This window comes from Lathyrus oleraceus, chromosome 4 (genome assembly GCF_024323335.1).
Source record: "Lathyrus oleraceus cultivar Zhongwan6 chromosome 4, CAAS_Psat_ZW6_1.0, whole genome shotgun sequence".
Lineage (NCBI taxonomy): Eukaryota > Viridiplantae > Streptophyta > Magnoliopsida > Fabales > Fabaceae > Lathyrus > Lathyrus oleraceus.
The window spans coordinates 232,259,657-232,280,693 of NC_066582.1; the positions used below are offsets into that span (position 1 = coordinate 232,259,657).

General features: G+C 37.9%; 1 protein-coding gene across 1 annotated transcript; it reads right to left on the reverse strand.

Annotated features, from left to right (window-relative positions):
- Window positions 1-336: 336 nt before the first annotated feature.
- On the reverse strand, window positions 337-1,086 carry LOC127136819 (uncharacterized). The gene has a single exon (XM_051063339.1). The coding sequence runs from the start codon at window positions 1,084-1,086 to the stop codon at window positions 337-339; it is 750 nt and encodes a 249-aa protein (XP_050919296.1).
- Window positions 1,087-21,037: the final 19,951 nt, after the last annotated feature.

The following is a 21,037-nucleotide window of genomic DNA, read 5'->3' on the forward strand; positions in this document are numbered from 1 at the left end:
CATGATCTTCTTAATATTTTTGTTAGTTGCCTCGACATCGCCATTCATCTTGGGCATATAAGACGATGAGTTGTGGTGGTCGATTTTGAAGTTTTGGCATAGCTCTTTCATCATCTTGTTATTGAGGTTAGATCTATTATCAGTAATGATCTTGTTAGGGACCTCATAACGATAAATGATTTCTTTCCTTATGAACCGAGCCACCACATGTCTGGTAACATTGGCGTATGAGACTACTTCCACCCATTTTGTGAAATAGTCAATGGTTACAAGGATGAAGCAATGTCCATTCGAGGCAGTTGGCTCTATGCGTTTGATTACATCAATGCCCCACATTTAAAAAGGACAAGGTGATGTCAAGACATTTAGTGGCATTGGTGGCACATGGATCTTGTCGGTGTCTATCTGGCATTTGTGGCATGTTTGGACATGGCAATGATAGTCAACCTCCGTAGTCATCCAATAACAAGCGGCCCTTAAGATCTTTTTCACCTTGGTGTGTCCACTAGCATGCGTTCCAAAAGATCCCTCATGGATTTCCATTATGATTTGGTTTACTTCTTGCTTGAACACACATCTTAGAAAAACCAAATCATAATTTCGCTTGTATAGTACCCCTCCACTTAAGAAGAATTTGGATGAAAAATTTCGAAGATACTTACTGTCAGTGATAGATGCATCCTTACGGTATTCTTGGCATTCTAAGAATCTCATTATGTCATAGAACCAAGGATAATCGTCGGCTTCGTCTTCAGCTGCAAAATAGTAAGCAGACTCGTCCAAATAGATGAGGTGAAAGGATGGAGCTTCATTCTTCCACTTGACCTTAAACATGGATGCCAAAGTTTTAAAGGCGTCAGCTAGTCGATTATCTTCTTGAGGAATGTGATGGAATATGATTTCGTCAAAGTAAGGGATCAGTTTCAAGACATGATCCTTGTAAGGGATGAGCTTGTGATCTCTAGTGTCCCAATCTCTTTTGACTTGGCTAACAACCAAGGCTGAATCTCCATAGACTTCAAGAATTTTGATCCTAAAATCAATTGCATCTTCAATACCAAAGATACAAGCTTCGTACTCCTCCATATTATTTGTACATTCCAAACACAACCTTGCGGTAAAGGGGAGGTGGAAACTAATTAGGGAGGTGAAAATTGCCCCAATTTAGGGATGGCAATGGGCAGGGTTTGGTAGGGTACTATAGTACCTGTCCCCATATCCGCAGTTGGAAAAAATCCCCGTACCCGAGCCAATACCCGCTTGGGTACCAATACTGACACTCGTGCCCGTATCCTATGGGTATGTAAGTGCCTTTACTCGTACCCATTACCCGCATTGCTAATAAAAATAAATATGTCAAGTATAAAATATCATATTATTTTAAGTTTTTAATAACATTAAAAAGTTTTTTAAAAAATTTACTGTTGACTTATGAAATAAATGATCACTTATATTAATCATATAGTAGTTTAAAATTGATGTATTTTTAAAAATTGACACACATTTATTTTTATATAATAATATAAATTAAAATATATAAATATATATTGTGCGGGTATGGGGCGGGTTGGATACTAAGGTGCCCATCCCCGCACCCATCTCTGCTTATTTAAGTGGGTAATGACCCGTGCCCATGCCCGTACCCATGTATGCAGGTTTTTACCCTATCCATTGTGGGTATTTTTCTGGGTACCCATTGGGGATGGGTCAAATTTCCATCCCTACCCCAATGCCATTTCCATGAGAGTTAGAAGCTCCATCAAACACCAAGGTCCATCGGGATTCAGGCTCGGGTCCTTCCTCGGGGTCGGGGATGTTGCAATCCCTAATCAACATAATACCCTCATCGGGGAATTTAAAGCGCATAGACTGGTAGTCTTCCAAGGGATAATGTGAAAGATAATCGGAAAATACATTCCCTTTGATGGCCGTTTGAGTGACATGTTGGATGTCGTACTCAGTTAAAGCCATTTGCCATTAGGCTACTCTACCGGTTAGAGTAGGCTTCTCAAAGATGTATTTGATAGGGTCCATCTTGGAGATCAACAACGTTGTATGAGTGAGCATGTACTGCCTTAAGCGTTTGGCAGCCCAAGCTAGTGCACAACAAGTCTTTTCAAGCATCGAATATTTACTCTTGTAATCGGTGAACTTCTTTCTTAAGTAGTATATTACGTGTTCTTTCCTACTAGTCTGGTCATGTTGGCCGAGGACACATCCCACGGATCCTTCGAGGACATTGAGGTACATAATAAATGGTCTTCTAGGTATAAGAGGCATTAAAACAGGAGGTTCTTGCAAATACTCCTTGATCTTCTCAAAAGCTCTTTGGCAATCGTTGTTCCAAATGATGGATTGATCCTTTCGAAGAAGTTTGAATATCGGCTCACAAGTGGTCGTAAGGTGAGATATGAATCTAGAAATGTAGTTTAATCTACCTAGGAATCCTCAGATTTCCTTTTCAATTTTGGGTGGAGGCATAGCTTGTATGGCCTTCACTTTCTCGAGATCTACCTCAATGCCACGTTGGTTGACGATAAAACCTAGCAATTTTCCGGATCTTACCCCAAACGTGCACTTGTTAGGATTAAGCCTCAAATTGAACTTCCTCAGTCTCTCAAATATCCTTTCTAGATTGACAAGGTATTCCTCTTCGGTTTGAGTCATATCGTGAAAAAGAGTGACCATGACTCGTTGGTATGTAGCACCACCGTTATTTAATCCAAAAGGCATGACCTTGTAGCAGAAGGTTCCCCATGGGTTTACGAAATTAGTTTTCTCCATATCCTCTTCTTCCATTCAGATCTGGTTGTAATCGGAGAAACCATCCATAAAGGAGAAAAAAGAGAATTGAGCGGTATTATCCACTAGCACATCAATGAAGGGTAGTGGGAAGTCGTCTTTGAGACTCACTCTATTAAGATATCTAGAATATACGCACATTCTTACTTTTGTGTCCTTCTTAGGCACATGCACAATGTTAGTAATCCATTAGGGATAATTGGAGACCGCTAGGAAACTAGCATTGAGCTATTTTTGTACCTCATCCTTGATATTCATAGCCATGTTAGGATGAGTCCTTCATAGCTTTTTATTCACAGGAGGGAATTCATCTCTAAAAGGTAGACGGTGGACCACGATGTCAGTATCGAGGTCGGGCATGTCTTGGTATGACCATGCGAACACATCCATGTACTCCTTCAAGATCTTGATCAACTTTGTCTTTACCATGTTTTGTAGAGCTGAGCCTACTCGGACCTCTTTTTGCTTCCTCGTTTATCCTAAGGTTTTCCACCTCAACTGATTCTTCATGCGTTTGGATGACCTTTTTCTCTTGCTTGAGCAGTCTTGCCAATTCCTCGTGGAGCTCGACATCTTCATCATAATCCTCGTCGGCTTGATTAATCGGGTTATCAAAGTCATATGAGACAATAACAGAATTAGCATTGGTGGTTGTCAGGATGATTTGCATGACTTTAGGGTTCATGCTTTTATTGATATGAAAGAAATAAAAATGATTTGAAAAGAATTTTTAAGGAAAAATAAAATTGCCATTTTTTTGGAAAGTAAAATAATAAATGAAAGACAAGGATCACAAAATTGAAAGTGAAATATGGAAAACAACAAGGAAAACAACAAGGAAAAGGGAACAAGGACAAGGATCCCCCATGCCTCGAGCTTGACATGGGTTCTTTTGATTAAAAAGGGAAAACAACAAGGAAAATTACATCTTAATCATGGTTACTTCAGGAACTTCCATCATGGTCCACTTGGTGGCAGTCTATCCTTTGGTCTCCGTTAAGATTAATCTAACATCTTCTTCGTCATCTCCCTCCAAAGCACAAAAATTACCGTCAACAAGGGGGATGACACTCGAGAAATATTCTGACAATGGGAGCACTTGTCCCTCCTTAGCTATTGGCAGAACTTCTTCAAATTCTGGGAGTTGTATCCCAACCCCAAGCGATCCTTGTTATTGGGAAGCTCAATCATTCTTCCCCATCCTTGGAGGTGTCCGTTTTTTATGATAGTCAAGGCATCTCGGAGAGAGGCCATCAGAAATTTGGAATTCTTCAATTCATCCCTTACTGGGAAAACCATTTCGACATTGATAACTTCAAAGGAATGAAACGAGATTTCCTTCATTTCTCCTTCTCCTTCAATATAACGAAAATATGTCAGATGACTCACCATAATATCCTCCTCACCTTCTACGACAACCAATTTATCGTCAACCAAAAATTTCAACCTTTGATGGGGCGTTGAAGTAACGGCTACGAATGAGTGAATCCAAGGCCTTCCAAGTAGACATGTGTAAGCTGGATGGATGTCCATGACAAATAAAGTGATAGATAAGGTGCGGGGACCAATCTTCATAGGCAAATCTACTTCAGCGATCATGGTCCTCCTTGACCCATTAAATGATCTCACCACAAGCTCACTCGGTTTCATTACGAGTTCTTCAATGGTTAATTTAGCAAGGGATCCTTTGGGCATCACATTAAAGGAAGATCCAATGTCTACCAAAACTCTTGATAGAATTGTGTTTACACACTCAATATAAATATGGAGAGCCTTATTGTGACTTCTTCCCTTGGTGGGGAGCTCCTCATCACTAAAACCTAAGCTTAGGCTAGTAGCGATGTTATTAACTACTCCTTCAAATTGGCACACTGAAATCTCTTGTGGTATATAAGTTGTTCTTAAGGATTTTACCAAGGCACCCCTATGCACTTCTGAGCACATCAACAAAGACAACATCGATATTTCTGATGGCGTTTGGTTGAGTTGTTCAACCACTCGATAGTCATTCTTCTTGATAATGCGTAAGAACTCTTCTACTTCATTGGTAGGTGCAATGTCTTGCCTTTGCTGAGTATCATCAATTTTCTTGGCCTTGTCTAAAGTTGAAGGATTGGTAGTTCCAATCGGAGGAGGTGCGGGTGCAAAAATCGTTCCATTTCTTGTGACTCCTCCAGTTCTGACGATGATGATTATTGGATCATTAGACTTCATTAGTTCTTATTGATTTTTCTGACCATAGATGTAGACTGAGGTATCATACATGGATGGGACTGCCTTGGTGTTATCGTAGGGGAATGGTGTTGAAACTGTTATTATCATTGGAGCAACAACATTTGCTGAGAGTGTTGACTGAGATAGGTTATATGGAGTTTGCAGAGGAGGGACTTCATTGTATGGTATTCCGAGGGTGGACACATCTTTGAGTGTAGAGGGTCAATCAATTAAAAGAATTCATTGATTCATCAGATTCTGAATGGAGGCCTTCAATATCTCACACAGTTGTGGGTCCTTCAAACAATGTTCGCAGGTCTTCGTGCAAACTAAGAACACATCACTTTTCATAAGTATGTGCTTGATTTCAATGAGCAGAGTCTTCAATTCATTGACAGAGGTTATCACCTTCCTTCCATCGTCCAATTGTACCATATTCACATTTGTTTTACTGTACGGAGGAATAGGGTTATTGTTCATATTTGGGTCGTTGGGCGCGAACGTAATTGCCTTTGAATCAATAAGATATTGGACTTTGTACTTCAAACTTTTCAATTTTCAATAGAATGTCTAGGAGCATAAGAATGGAATTTGCAATGGGCATTTGCATCATAACCGGGAGGAAGAACCGATGGTGGGGAGTTCTAACTCCCTTAGTTGTACAAGTGATCCTCTTAGTAAGTATGGTAAAATATGGATGTACGACATGGGCACCGGGTCAAAACTTTCTTTCAGGCCTTCTTACTCTTTATTGTTGTTGTTATTGCTGATACGGTGGTTGCGATTGATGTTGTTATGGTTGATAATGTTGTTGACCTTGTTGTTGTTGGTAGCGTTGTTGTTGTTGTTGTTGTTGAGGTTGTACAGGAATAGTAAACGGTTGTTGTTGAATTGGTTGAATGGGGGCCACGGGGGCCACTTGTTGATATTGAACTTGATAAGATAGAGTCCTTGCTTGGACGACTGTTGTTGCATTAGTCTCGCCTTCTCTTTTCTTCCCATAGGGAACAAAAGGTTTCTTTGCTATGCTGGATGTACTTGACGAGTTTTAAATTTTTCCCATCTTGATCATGTCCTCGATCCTTTCACCGGCCAACACCAAATCAGAGAAGCCGGATGAGGCAATTCCCACCATTCTATCGAGGTACGAGCCTTGTAAATTGCCCATGAACATGTCTATCAACTCTCGCTCTAACAACGACGGTTGTACTCTGGCTGCTAAATCCCTCCACCTTTGAGCGTACTCTTTAAAGGTTTCCTCAGACTTTTGTGTTAAATTCTACAACTGTGTTTGGTTCGGTGCTATATTAGTGTTATACTGATAGTGTCTGAGGAAAGCTTCGGCCATCTCTCTCCAAGTATGAATATGATCTACCTCCAATTGCATCTACCAATCTAGGGATTCCCCACTTAGTGAATCTTGGAAAAAGTGCATCAAAAGTCGATCATCACTAGAATAGGTAGCCATTTTCCGACAGTGGGCTTTGATGTGGGTTCTAGGGTCACTGGCTCCCTTATACTTCTAAAAGTCTGGGAATTTGAATTTGGTCGGGCTAACCACACCAAACACCAAACACATTTCAACTACATCAAGACTTAATGCATCATTAGTCTTCATTGCTTTAAGTTTTTCCTCAATAGCCTTTACTTTCTTCTCTACTTCATTGGTCGTCGGACCAAAAGCATCATATTGGGAGGCAGCCCTTGGGCTGACGAAAGCATCATGTTGATCATTTATCTCGACAATAGGAGTATGAAGATTTACGTGTGGGACACCACCGGGTGCGCCTATTTGGACTGGAGGGTCAACTTGAGGAGGAGGAATCAGAGTCTCGACCATTGAAGGAATGAAAGGATTAGCAGTGTTGGCATGCTGGTTCATATCTTCTTTCATCTTCACCATAATCTCTTGGCCCCTTGTGATCACTTGGATCATTTCCATTAGTGTGGCTTGGTTTAGATGAAGTTGCTCTATGACGATGTGTTGGTGTCTTCGTGTATTATACCGAAAAGTCGGCTTTGGAGAGTGATTCTGATCAGAAAAGGGTAGATGGATGAGTTTTTTTGTTTTGTTTGTATGTTTTGAAAGAATCAAATGATGCATGAACTTTTGTTTTTATGTTAGTGCAAAGCTCTTTCAGTTAATCGTGTTTATTCATCGCAAGAAATACTTAACGATTTACATTTGCAATCAAAGATAAAGGAAAACACATTAGAGAAAATCACGAAGCTTTATTCATCCTTTGAAGGGAAGTGAAACATGTTACATGGAAGTTGCAAAGTACAAGCAGATAAAACAGATAAACTAACTAGATGTCAACCCTAAAAGTCACCCCTTGAGACTTGTAGAGAGCCTCAATATCGGTAATGAGTTTGGCCATTGTCTTCTTACCGAATTTGACTAAGTGATAGACCTCCTTAGGGGTATTATCTGGGAACATAATCAGATCAACATCCTTCAACTTGTTGGGAAAGTCTTGAAGGGCATAGTTAGTCAGCACCGCCATGTTGTCGTCTTTGTCCTTCCACTCATTGTAAACGGTTTGGAGATTGTGAATCATTTCATCCCTTTGAGCAATGGAAACTTCGGCTTCATGGCAACCCTTCTCCCAATATCTACAGTTGTATTGCAACTCCACATATGCTTGGTCATAGATTCCCATCTTGAGATTCTTTATTTGCTCGCAAGCTCGTCCAAGGTTGAACTACTCGCGCAAGAAGCTTCGGCGGATCTTTTCTCTCTCTAGTTGTTCCTTAGCCAAGAGGTCCTTACACTCTTTGAGAGTGGTCCTAAGCTCGAGGATTTGGGCTTCATAATCCTCCCTCGCTTCTTTCTCCATAGCATTTGACCTTTTAACAGTCTTCTCAATGTCATTGATGACTCGGTACGCTTGATCCAACTTGTCGTTGTAGAAGTCTAGCTCATTATTAGCTCCTTGTAGAGCTCCACAAACCAAAACTCTTTGGCCGTCACCTATTCGGAGCCTCTTCTTGCTATCCTCGAACTTTTCACAAACTTGCTTACCCTTATCTTCCAAGACGTGGTTATGTTCCTTGGCACAGTTGAGTTGGACTCATAATTGAGTGTTCTCCAACTCAAGCTCTTTGATTTGGTTAGTAAGCTTGTCCATGTCCTCTTGCAGGATTGGATTGGGGTTGGGCATCAACGAGAATGAAGAATGGTCAAATAGAAATGATACCTTAACAACCCTAGCCCTCTCTTTTACCCATGCAAAGTAGGGTTCCTTGTCTAGGATGCTCTTCTTACCCATTCTAGGTCAATATGAATTATGTTTGTCCAAGCTTTTCGCACTCTCTTCACATTTGAATCGAGAGGATCCAAGATATTGACGATAAAAGGAATGAAGTCTCTTTTCTCGGGAGGACTTAACGTGGCGTACCCCAATTGTCTTTTGAGTAAAGCGGAGTTGTAGATGAATGAATAAAAACAACAAACATGATTGTTTATATATCTTTTGTTTCAAAATTATTATAAAAAATAAATGAAATTTCGTAAACTGAAATAAGATAAGAACAACAAACAAATGAGAAAAAGGCTCAAGTTTTATTGATAGAATGGTAGTCCATAGATGGCGTGACTCCATGGATCATTACAAACTTGAAAAAAGGTAAGTACATGGAAACAGTTGCATTGAAATACAATGACCATTATTCTCCTTAACAACTTTGAATTTTTCAATGCTCGAAACTTCGGTCGAGGATGACTGAATGGGAATCTTTGATAGGCACTGTTGCTTCAAATGATAAAGTTTGGCCTGATGAAGTTACTCGCCATAATCCCTAAATTTTGCCTAGATTACTCTTTTGGGTTTTCAATCTACCGGGATGATCATTTTTTATTTATGTCTCTAATTTTTTTCCTGGACTACCCTTTCGGGTTTTCAATCCACCGAGACCCTCATTTTTGCCTAAACCACCCTTCCGGGTTTTCAACTTAGGGAGTTATTCTTTTATTTTTCTAGGCGAAGTATTTCTTGACTCCATCGGCATTTATAGGACGAGGGAGCTCCTCACCATCCATAGTCGTAAGAGTCATTGCACTGCCAGAGAAGGCTCTCTTAACAACATATGGGCCTTCATAATTAGGAGTCCACTTGCCCCTAGAATCAGTGTTGAAAGACAAGATCTTTTTTAGCAAGAGGTCGCCTTCTCTGAATACGTGAGGTCAAACCTTCTTGTCAAATGCTTTCTTAATTATTTTTTGATATAATTGGCCATGACACAAAGTTTTCATCCTCTTCTTTTCAATCAAATTTAATTGATCATACCTGCTTTGACACCATTCAGCCTCCGACAATTTGGCTTCCATCAAGACTCACATTAATGGGATCTCAACCTCTATAGGGAGCACTACTTCCATACCATACACAAGAGAGAAAGGGGTTGTCCATGTTGAAGTGCGGATGGATGTATGATACCCATGCAAAGGAAAAGGGAGCATCTCATGCCAATCCTTATATGTCACAACCATTTTCTGAATAATCTTCTTAATATTCTTATTTGCAGCTTCAACAACCCCATTCATATTAGGCATTTAAGGAGAAGAGTTATGATGTTAAATATTTGAATTCATCACTAAGCTCTTTCATCATCTTATTATTCAAGTTCGACCCATTATCAGTGGTGATCTTACTTGGAACACCATATCGGCAAATAATCCGATTCTTGATGAATCTGACCATAATTTGCTCGGTCACATTAGCATAAGATACTGCTTTAACCCATTTGGTGAAGTAATCAATAGCCACCAGAATGAAACGATGTTCGTTTTAAGCTTTGGGTTCAATCATACCAATCATGTCAATTCCCCAATCTTGACCTCTTCTTGTTTTCTTCGAAACCCAAATTAATCACTTCCAGTGGATCTTTATGAGGTTAAATGGTCTTCTCCTCGTGCTCAAGAAAATGGGAAATCTCATCGAGAATCTCTTTAACATCCTTTTCTTCCGTTTCAAACACGGGGAATTCAAAGTTGGGATAAGGCATATAGTCATCATTTTCAATGGGTTTAACAATCAATCTGCACAATGATTTTATGCTTGATTCTAGAATATTAACAAAAAAACGCACAAGTATGATGCAAATATAAAAAGTGATTATTATCTTGTTTTTTATGTTTTTTTTTTTAAAGTAAAAAGAGAAAACATAATATGGATAAATAAAATAACATTTTATTAATGATGATAAAACTTGAAACAAAGCCCACATAGATTCGCTTTCACCTTAGGCATAGTGAAAGGATTTTTTGAAAATAACAAAAACATATTACTTTGACAAGTGAACAATATAGGGAACGTCAACAGCAACCCAATTCTAGCATATTAATCTGTGCATCACAAAGTTTGGCGCTTCTTGTTCTTGATCATCTTCCAGGATTGCAACAACAGACTGGTCATCAGAGTGGATGAAACCAACACTGTTAAAAACTTCTTGAATATGCTTCAAATCTCTACGGGTTGAACCAGGCAAGAATCCTAAACCAACTCTATTTTTGTTTTCAGCAAATTCAACAACTTGACCCCATCTAATAGATTGACCGTTCTCCATAAATTGTTAGGCATCTTTCAAAGAAGTCATGGATACCCCATTCTTCTTAACAACATTATCGACGACAGAAAGAGCTTGAAACATAGTTCTCACAACTTCATCAACATCAATATACGATAATGAAGAAATATGACTTTCTAACATGGCATGTTCGCCACCCACAATCACTAACTTTCCGTTTTTCACAAATTTTAACTTCTGATGGAGGGTTGACGTTGCTGCCCCAACTTTGTGAATCCATGGACGACCTGTGAGACAACTATAGGCGGGATGAATTTACATCACTTTAAATGTAATCTCAAATGAGCATGAACCTATCTTTAATGGGAGATAAACTTCTCCAATCACAATTTTCCTTGAGCCATCAAAGGCTTTCACAACAACCCCACTAAACCTCATCGGAGCACCTTGATAAGAGAGCTTGGACAGAGTAGACTTTGACATAAATTTAGAGAAGAGTCAGTGTCAACCACCACATTAGACAGAGCATCTTCTTGGCAATTCATGGAAATGTGCAAAGCCAAATTATGGTTCCTCCCTTGCTTAGACAATTCTTCATCACTAAAGCTCAGGTTGGTACACGTAGTAATGTTGGCCACAATACATAGGCTTGCTCCAAGACCTTCTAGAAAGCCTCTCTGTAAGCTTCCGAATTCATCATCAATGATAAGACAGATATTTTGGACGGGGTATACAATAATTGACCAACCACATTATATTCGCTTCTCTTAACCAACTTCAATACTTCATCATGATCAGATTTATGGTTTACAATGCTGGATTGACCCGACTACACAACAGGAGTTTCCACCTGAGCTTGCCTACCCAACGAAGTATCTTTAATTCTTTTAGAGTGCACGGAAGAAAATAATCGACCACTTCGGGTTACACCGCTTACATCAACAATATTCACAACAGAAGAAACAGAAGGGATGGAGATTTCCTTTCCATCTTCCAACATTGTATCATTGTATTTGTAAGGAACAACTTTGTCAGATTCATAGGGTGTAGGACCCTCCAGATGAATAATGAGAGAAAAAACATACTTTTGACTATTTTAGGCAATCACAACTGGTTCGGGGATATTGAAACGGGGAACTATGACATTCACACCATGCTTATCTTCATCTATATCTCTGGTAATCTAGATAAGATTTTTATCTAACATCTCTTGTAAATCTCTCTTTACCACAACACACCCTCGAGAGTTTCTTGAATAGATACGGCAAGAAACATGATCTTGCTCATAATGACTCAGCTCGCACAAAGTTGCATGCATCTCGACCAAGGTGTAGTGGTAAATTCATGACCATTAAGCTATGGATAAGCTTAACGTAAATAAAACCAGAGTCGCCACTGCGCTTTTATTGTTTCCAAAGGAAAAGGGAAAAGTACGAACAAAACCCAAAGATAAGAAGTTTTCAAATCAAAACTAATAAAACGCCAGAGATTACAGGTAAGGGGGTTGGTTACACAGAGGGAAAATGTTAACACCCAAAGTGTCCTAGGTACTCCTAGGGAGCCCTTTTTTATGTGTGTATGTGTTTTTTAATATAAATGATGTTTGAGAAAAATAGAGTGTAGGGATGAGAAGAGAATTCATTGATTATATTTTTGTATTTTCCAAGACCTTCGGACTTATGCCTATGTACCAACATAAAAATGAGGGATCAAAACCTCGTAGCTCGTGGTAACAATTTCAAAGTTGGTGAATTTTCTTTTAACAAAAGTTTAAATGAAAGGGTACAAAGGGCCAAAATTTTGAATGAAGTTGTTAGTTCTTTTTGTCTTTTGAAATTTTAAGTCAATATGATTAAGTTTATTTATAAATTTGATTTAAGAAAGAGGTTTGAAAATTCAATGGCATTTGGCCAAAGTTTCTATTTGAAATAAGGTCTAAGTTTGAAAATCACAAGCAAAGAGAGTTTTTGAAAAGGGGGAGAGATTTGAAATTTAAGAAGTGGGAGAAGATGAAGAGGTTATCCTAAGCATAAAATTAAAAGTTAAGAGTTGAAAAGATCTGACCAATGGGATGCAATCCAACAGACAAGAATGTCATATAGAAAACCCATTTTCCCTTTGGACTTTGAATCACACAATAATCAACAAGAAATTAGCAATATCCAGACATCATGAAGATCAAGGCATCAAATAAAGATGGCCACATCCAAGAAAGCAAATCCCATAGCTAGCATTCTTCTTTGTCTTCTCATGTACCAGATGAAGTATTCTTTGACCAACTCAGATCAGAGCATCAGACACAAGACCGAAATAACAATTAGCACCAAGACAAAGTAGTAGACAAATTCAAATAAATCCTAAGACTTGCATCAGATGAAGGCTCAGTTCACAATAACTTGGTCTCAAAATGTTGGCATTGGCCAAGTCCTTTTTGCACATGGAATATTGTTTAATCCTAAGTTCAAAAGTTTAGATCAAGATCAATAGTCCATCAAATATTTTTTAGGGTCTTTGTTGTTTATTTAGTGTTTTAAGGTCCTAAGACCACAAACAAAAATCAAAATGCACAAACAATATATCACAAGATATTGCTCAAATAAGCAAAGTGAAAATGACATAAATATAAACAAGTTAAATGAAATGTAAATGGTAATGAATCATAAATGACTGAAATTTAAATTGCATAAAGTAAATGACTTGAAAGTAAAGCAATATTAACAAGAGTTAGTCAAATGTTAGTCAAAAGTAAGTCAAGTGTTAGTGGTGTTTTTTAATTGATTAAGTCATTCTTTGGAGAACACTCAATAATCCATTCACAAGCATGAATCCTTGAACCAAGACATCTTCCATGGGAAGGAAAAAAGGTCAAGTTTCCACACAATACCATGAAGGATGGGAGTCTTACAATCTAACTAACTAGAATGCTATGCCTTTAGGGTCAAATTTAGCTCTATGTTAAGCAATCGTAATTGGACTTATGTAGAAGTCACAACTATCTGAGGTCGGGCAATAAAAATTTAGGTGTTAATGCATGTTAAGGATTTGGTATGCTGAACCAAACTCCTAAAACATACCACACACTAAAAGAAAAGATCAAGAGGGGTGGACCTATCTCATCTATACTTGTATTGGTTCATCTGACACAAGGTCATTGATGAACCAATTAGCCTTTAGATATTAGAGATTTCATTGGTCAATGAAAGGAATGGGAAAGAATAGGGATGGAGATGAAGAGTGAGGGGAGTGAGAAACACAAATTGATCATGGGAGAAATTTTATCAAATTAAAACCATTAATTCATTTTGGGAGATGAAATGTATATTTCATCAATCCCCTAATCCACTGGTTTTAATCCAACAAAAGTCAAATCAACCTTGACCAAGGCTCAAACAAATAGTCAAACATCTTAAGACCATAAAAATGGCTCAACGTAATTTTCACACAGTTAATCAATTAAAAGTGCATTAAAATACAATTTAATTTGGACAAAACCTAAAATCTCTTCAAAACACCAAATAAATGGCCAATAGATTTATCCTAGGTCAAACAAGGTCAAATGGCCTTAGACAAAAAATTTCAAGTTTTTGAAAAGTCAAAAGTATTTTTAAACAATTAAAAATATGCACAAAAACATTTAATTCATGAAAAATATCAAAATTAATCCAAAAAATAATTTTAATTCATAATATGAAAGAGAAAAATATTTAAAGATTTTTGGTGAAAGTCCCATATTTTTGGGATTAAAAATGAAATTAATATAAATTAAAAAAAAGGATTAAACATAAAATCAGAAATTAACATAAAAATAGAAAAAACAAGAGCCATCAGATCTCCCTCATTAATTGAGGTGGCAGATCTGATGGCCAAAATGCGCACTCCATCATGTACCACAGTCAACGCGTGTACACGGGTGGTAATCAGAAGAGAATGTCAGGATTAGAACATGGGAAAACATCAGATGGTTCAGGACATTGCCAACACATCACTGGAGTTATGGCTCCGGTTTTCTTCTCCGGTGGACCTCACAGGACTGATCCACCATAAACCACCATGGAAATGAAAAACAATGACATGGATTTAAAAAAAATGCTCAGAAGCTCCAATCTGGCCTCAATTTTCTCCAATTCCAAGTATATCAAAAGATACAGAGATTTAAATTTTGAGGATTTTTGAGGATCATGAACTGAGTTGCTTCTATTTGACCTCAAATCAACTCAATCTTGTTGTCTACATTGGTAGGACTTCAGCCAACCAAAAGTCACAAAGAATAGTGAAGAATTGAGAGAGAATTGAAGAGATGAAAATTCTGGAAAATCACCTTCGAATGAGCTTCAACCTTGCTTGATCTTGCTTCCAATTGTCCTTGGCTTGGCTTCATAAGCTTGTAGCAGATGAATATGATCAAGGAAAAGCTTGGACTCTTGGAGTTTCAATCTCAAATAGAATGATATTTGAAGTTCGATTTTCAAATGAAAACCTTAAATATTATCCTTTAATGGTGAGGGTTTGGATTGCAGGTTCAAAGCTTGGGCATGAGGTCTTCAATTTTGAGCCATGAGGGTTGTATTTATAAGCATTCCAATTCATTTCTACACACTTCCAAATTTTCCAAATTTAGCAATTTTCCTTGCATGCTTGCATGGGCGTGTGATAGGCCCATCAAGTGATGTATTCAGGTCCAAAATCACCAATGTGCAATGCTGAAATCATGTCATGTGGTCATGCGATGGAGATTGGAAAGTGTATGTGAAATTCATCCAAATGGACCTTTGAAAAGAACCCATGTGCAAGTCCTTCATTTCTTGGCCAAATGAGACGATCTTGAACTTTTTGGAAAGGAGAGATAATGGGGAACAACTTTCATATTGAAAACTTTTCCATTTATAGCTTGTATCATGATGAAATTTGAGGTGGAAGTTTGGACAATAAAATATATTTGAAAATTTTCTAGTACCAAGTCAAATGTCCACTTCTTCCACCTTGAATAACTTTTGTTATGGACTTCAAATGGAAAACGTTCCTTTGTAAAAGTTGTAGCTATTTCAAACCTTTTCAATTAGGTTACAAATTTGACTTCATTTGGATTTGGCATGAAGGAGTTATGCATTTTAGAAGTTGAGGAAAATCACTTATTCAATGGTAATGATCCAAAATGACCTACAATATTTCCTCTTGGCATATACATTTTAAAGTTGAATTTGAACTTCTTCCAAACATAAAAGTTGGACAAGACATCTTTAATTTTATCATTAAATTTTAATGGCTTTCATCTCATGATAATTTAGCAAGTTATGGTCCTTGGAAGTTGACCTCCTAACTAGGGTTCAAACAAAATGACCTATAATCTTTCACCATAAAAAATGACTTTCCAAGCAAAACTAGCTCTTGACTTCAGCATGAAAGTTGTTTGGAATTTCATAAAGAGTAACGTTTCTCTTAGAATCATTTTGATATGATACAAATTGTAGGAGATAGGGTCTAGGGAACCCCAATTTTGACCAAATGACTTTCTCTGGTCAACTACCATGAACCATCTTGCAAACTTGATATTCTCTTGATATTTGGGACTCATGGAGGATCATATATGTGTAAGATGGTGTAATATGAAGTATCCTTTGAAATATTTGATAAAATGATGAAGAAACTTGTTGAGGAAGTCATACAAGATACCCGGATGAATTAGGTCTTCTAAGGAAAACAAGCTTCAAACTCTTGATGATTTCTTGATCAAAATGATATGTGAAGACCATGGGGATCCATATATGATGTATAGAGTCAATGTGAACCATCTTTTGATTAATCTCCTTGCATTGAGGGTCTCAAACCCTAGATATGAGCTTGGTGGAGCATGGGTGAATTCACACACTACCTACAAAAGCAACAAACTATACATTGACATATTTTGGTATTTTGGTTAGTAAATAATGAAAAAGAAAGTATGACACAATCAAATGTGCTTGGTGATCTCTCCCAATGCAAACCCAATGAATAAGGGGTAAAGAGGATGCCAAGGTGTGATCCCAAAGCCAACGCATATGATTAGATAGAATGAGGGATCTTAGGGTCAAATTTGGGGTCTTACAACTGCCCCTATTTAAGGACATTCTAACTGAGGATGTGAAGGTTAAAATCTTTGTATCAACACAGTAGAATGGACTTAAATAACAACATATAGAAACAAATTTTTATCCCTAAGAGACCTCACGACGCATATGATATGGAATGTTAAAAATAATCTATGTGGGGGAAAATACTACCACAAAGGAAAAGAATCTGGAGAGACTGAAAGTCCACAAGAGCATAATGCATTCCATAAGGAACACTCACTTAGGAGGCAGAAACTTCTGGGGATAAACAGTTGTGTGTAGGCCAGGCTACGACTTAAAGACTAATAGGGACACGAGAGGAATTCCATGAAAATAAATCAATGGAAGGAATCGGTTAGGGATAAGGGAAAGTCTACAAGAGAAACGGGTAAATCAGAACAAAACTGAAATACCTGAATCAAACAGGGGATCAGCGACTTCCCAAGGTAAATACACACTCAAACTCAACTGGGGAAGCATGAACTTCAACACAGGAGTACCAGAAGTATATTATCTATCACCGGTTATTGGGTAGGAAGATAATGTACTCTGACAAAGAGACATTTGTTACCGATTGGGGTAAACATATCAAGGAGGATCCGTTGAGGAAGAAGTGGTGTATTCATTATCGGTTACTAGGTAAGAATAGCTTGCTTGAAAAAAGGTCAAATAGGATTTACAACCACCGGTTACCGAGCAGAAGACCAAAGAGATAATATCTATCACTGGTTAAAGTGAACATATCAAGGATAGACTCAGAGGAAGAATATCCGTCATCGATTAGGATGAACATATCATGGATAAACTGTTGGGAAGAAAATAGGAATTATGTCTATCAGTTACTAGATAGAATACCAAAGAGAATATTCATCATTGGCTAGGATGAACATATCAAGGATAGACTCAGAAGGAGAAAGCGGAATTTACAACTACCTGTTACTGGGCAGAAGACCGCAAAAAGGAGAAAACCCGTCATCGGTTAAGATGAACATATCAAGGATTAACTCTTTGGGGAATAAAAGTAGGGATTACAACTACCTTTTTACTGGGTAGAAAATGAACAAAGGAAGAATATTCGTCACCAGTTAGGGGAAAACAAAGGAAGTAGATTACATTTTACCGGGTATTAGGCAAAAGTAATGTACTCAAAAATCGAGAAGAATAATACCAGTTACTGGGTAATAAACTTTCAATGGACCAGAAAATATCCATCTAGGTAGTAACTAGAAAGAAACGATCAAACAATGACTCAACCCAATAAGGATATAACTCAAGGGGAGTGGTTCCATCGAGATAGTTAACTGGGGAGGAAACTGAAATAATAATCATCCACGAGGAAATAACTCAGTGGGGAATGAGAAAGGTTAAACTCTTTCTGCCTAAGCGGACTGACACTCTATAATTGAAGGAGGACGAACGCACCAAACCTGTATGGGGAAATAATGTCATCGAAGTAGGGAATCTGAATAAAGGAATCAAATGCAATAAAATGCATAATGAAATATTTGATGCTGTGTTTTATGCATGAATATGTATGTATATGATTATAATTATGATGACAAAACAACACAAAGGATACAAATATCACATATTTGAATCACCACCGCAACACTCGGCTAATCTCAATAAGATGGAAACACCAACTGAAGAAAAATGTTGGGGATGAATAGAAATCATTTGGCTCTAAATCAATCAATCCTAGCCGGGGAGAGAGAACAGATATGTTAAGGATTCAACTCTGCGGGGAATCTTAGGTCAACACCATATTAAATGGGAGACCACTTCACAGGGGGACCAGACGTTGCTCAAAACTAAATACTGTCAGGAATAAGAGATCTTTGATATCTGAAGATGAACTCCGCCGGGGAATACAGGAGATAAAACATTGTATGGGGTCTGAGCCATTTGCTGAGGGTGAGACCCTACTACTCAACCGGGGGAAATGGTTTGCAAAAGGGATTGATCGCCAACTCAACTCTACTAGGGATAAATGATGATCTGTTTGAGAAAAATCACCAAACGAACTGCTTGGGGAAGACCAACAAGGCTCCACATTTCAAGACTTACCTGTTCTCAAACTGTTGTTGATATTCCTTGCTGAAATCGATTATTCTTAAATTAATTACTTTTATATTCTTAAGAAAAATGATCTTTATTTATTAATTTATTTTAAAATTATCATCATAAAAATTCAATTTTATTTAACTGAAAATAAATAAGAGTAGAAACAATTGGGTAAAAAGCTCAACTTTATTTAATAGGATGGTAGTTTGTAAATGACAAGACTCCATAGATCTTTACAAAAGTTGAAAATGGTAATTTAAATGGAAAAGGGATACATTGAATACAATGATCACTCCTCCTCCTACCAACTTCAATATCCGTTGTGCTCTTGGCTTTGGTTGAGAATAATGAATCAGAACCAAATGACTTGCTCAAAACTACTTCAATGATCCGGACCAATCGAATGCAATTACTTGCCAAAATCCCTAATTTTTGCCTAGATTTCCCCAAGGTGGGATGCTCAATCTATCGGGATGATTTTCTTTTTTATGTCTCTAATTATTGCCTGGATCGCCCTTTCGGGTTTTCAATCCACCGAGACGCTCATTTTTGCCTAAGCCGCCCTTTTGGGTTTTCAACTTAGTGAGTTGTTCTTTTCTTTTTAGGTGAATTAATTCTTGACTGCATCAGCATTCACAAGACGAGTGAACTCTTCTCTATCTATAGTTGTAAGAATCAAAGCACCGCCTGAAAAGGCTCTTTTCAAAATATATGGGTCTTCATAATTAGAAGTCCATTTTCCCCTAGCACCAGGTTTAAAATATAGAATCTTCTTGAGCACAAGGTCACCTTCTCTGAACATACGAAGCCTGCCCTTCTTATCAAAATCTTTCTTCATTCTTTGTTGATATAACTGACCATGACACATGGCAGTCAATCTATTCTCTTCAATCAAATTTAGCTAATCATATCTGGTCTGACACCATTCAGCTTCAGTTAACTTGGCTTCCATCAAGACACGCAATGATGGGATCTCAACCTCTACTAGGAGCACAACTTCCATGCCATAAACGAGTGAGAAAGGGGTTGCCCCTATTGAAGTGCGGATGGATGTATGATAGCCATGCTAGTCTTTATATGTCACAGCCATTTTCTGAATGATCTTCTTGATGTTCTTGTTTGCAGCTTCAACAACCCCATTCATCTTGGGTCTGTAGGGAGAAGAATTATGATGTGCAATCCTGAAGTCTTTGCAAAGAGCTTCCACCATATTATTGTTCAAGTTATATCCATTATCAGTAATTATCTTACTCGACACACCATAACGACATATAATCTGATTCTTGATAAACCTCACAACCACTTGCTTAGTTACATTCGTGTACGATGCCGCTTCAATGCACTTTGTGAAGTAGTCAATAGCCACCAGAATGAAACGATGTCCGATCAAACTTTGGGCTCAATCATACCAATCATATCAATTCCCCACATGGAGAAGGGCTATGGAGAGGAAATGACATTCAACAGTGTCAGAGGGACATGAATCTTATATGCATAAATTTGACACTTACGGTATTTCTTCACAAACTTGCAACAGTTAGATTCCATTGTCAACCAATAGTAACCTGCTCTCAACATTTTATTTTCCATAACATGTCCATTGGAATGAGTACCAAAGGAACCTTCATAGACTTCAGTCATCAACACATCTGCTTCGTGTCTATCCACGCATTTGAGCAAAACCATATCGAAGTTTCTCTTGTAAAGCACATCACCATTCAGGTAGAAGTTGCCAACTAATCTTCTCAAAGTCTTCTTATCTTTCAAAGATTCCCCAGGAGGGTAAATCTAACTTTGGAGGAAACACTTGATATCAAAATACCACGGCTTTTCATCTTTGGCTTCTTCAACAACAAACACATGAGCTGGCCTATCAAGATGCATTACCGTCAGATTAGGATCTTCATTCCAAAATTTCACCACAATCATGGAAGCCAACATTACAAGAGCATTTTCCATCCAGTTTTCATCTCAAGGTATATGATGAAACTCAACCTTTATAAAGAAAGTTGAAATCCTCCTCGCATAGTCTCTATATGGTATCACACCGGGTTGATTCCTTTCCCATTCACCTTTGATCTGATTCACAACCAAAGTTGAATCTTCATAGACGTCAAGATATTTTATTCTGAGATCAATGGCCTCTTCAAGCCCCATAATGCAAGTTTCATACTTAGCTTGTTGTTTGTACACTTGAAGGTTAATCTAGCTGTGAACGGAAAATGAGTTCCTTGAGGAGTAATAATCACTGCCCCAAAGCCATTACCATATGAATTAATAGCTCCATCAAATACCATACCCCAATGCGAACCAGGTTTTGGCCCTTCTTCAAGCAATGGTTT

Excerpts from the sequence above, each read along its gene's own strand:
- LOC127136819 (XM_051063339.1), bottom strand. The coding sequence starts at position 1,086 with ATGGAGGAGTACGAAGCTTGTATCTTTGGTATTGAAGATGCAATTGAT.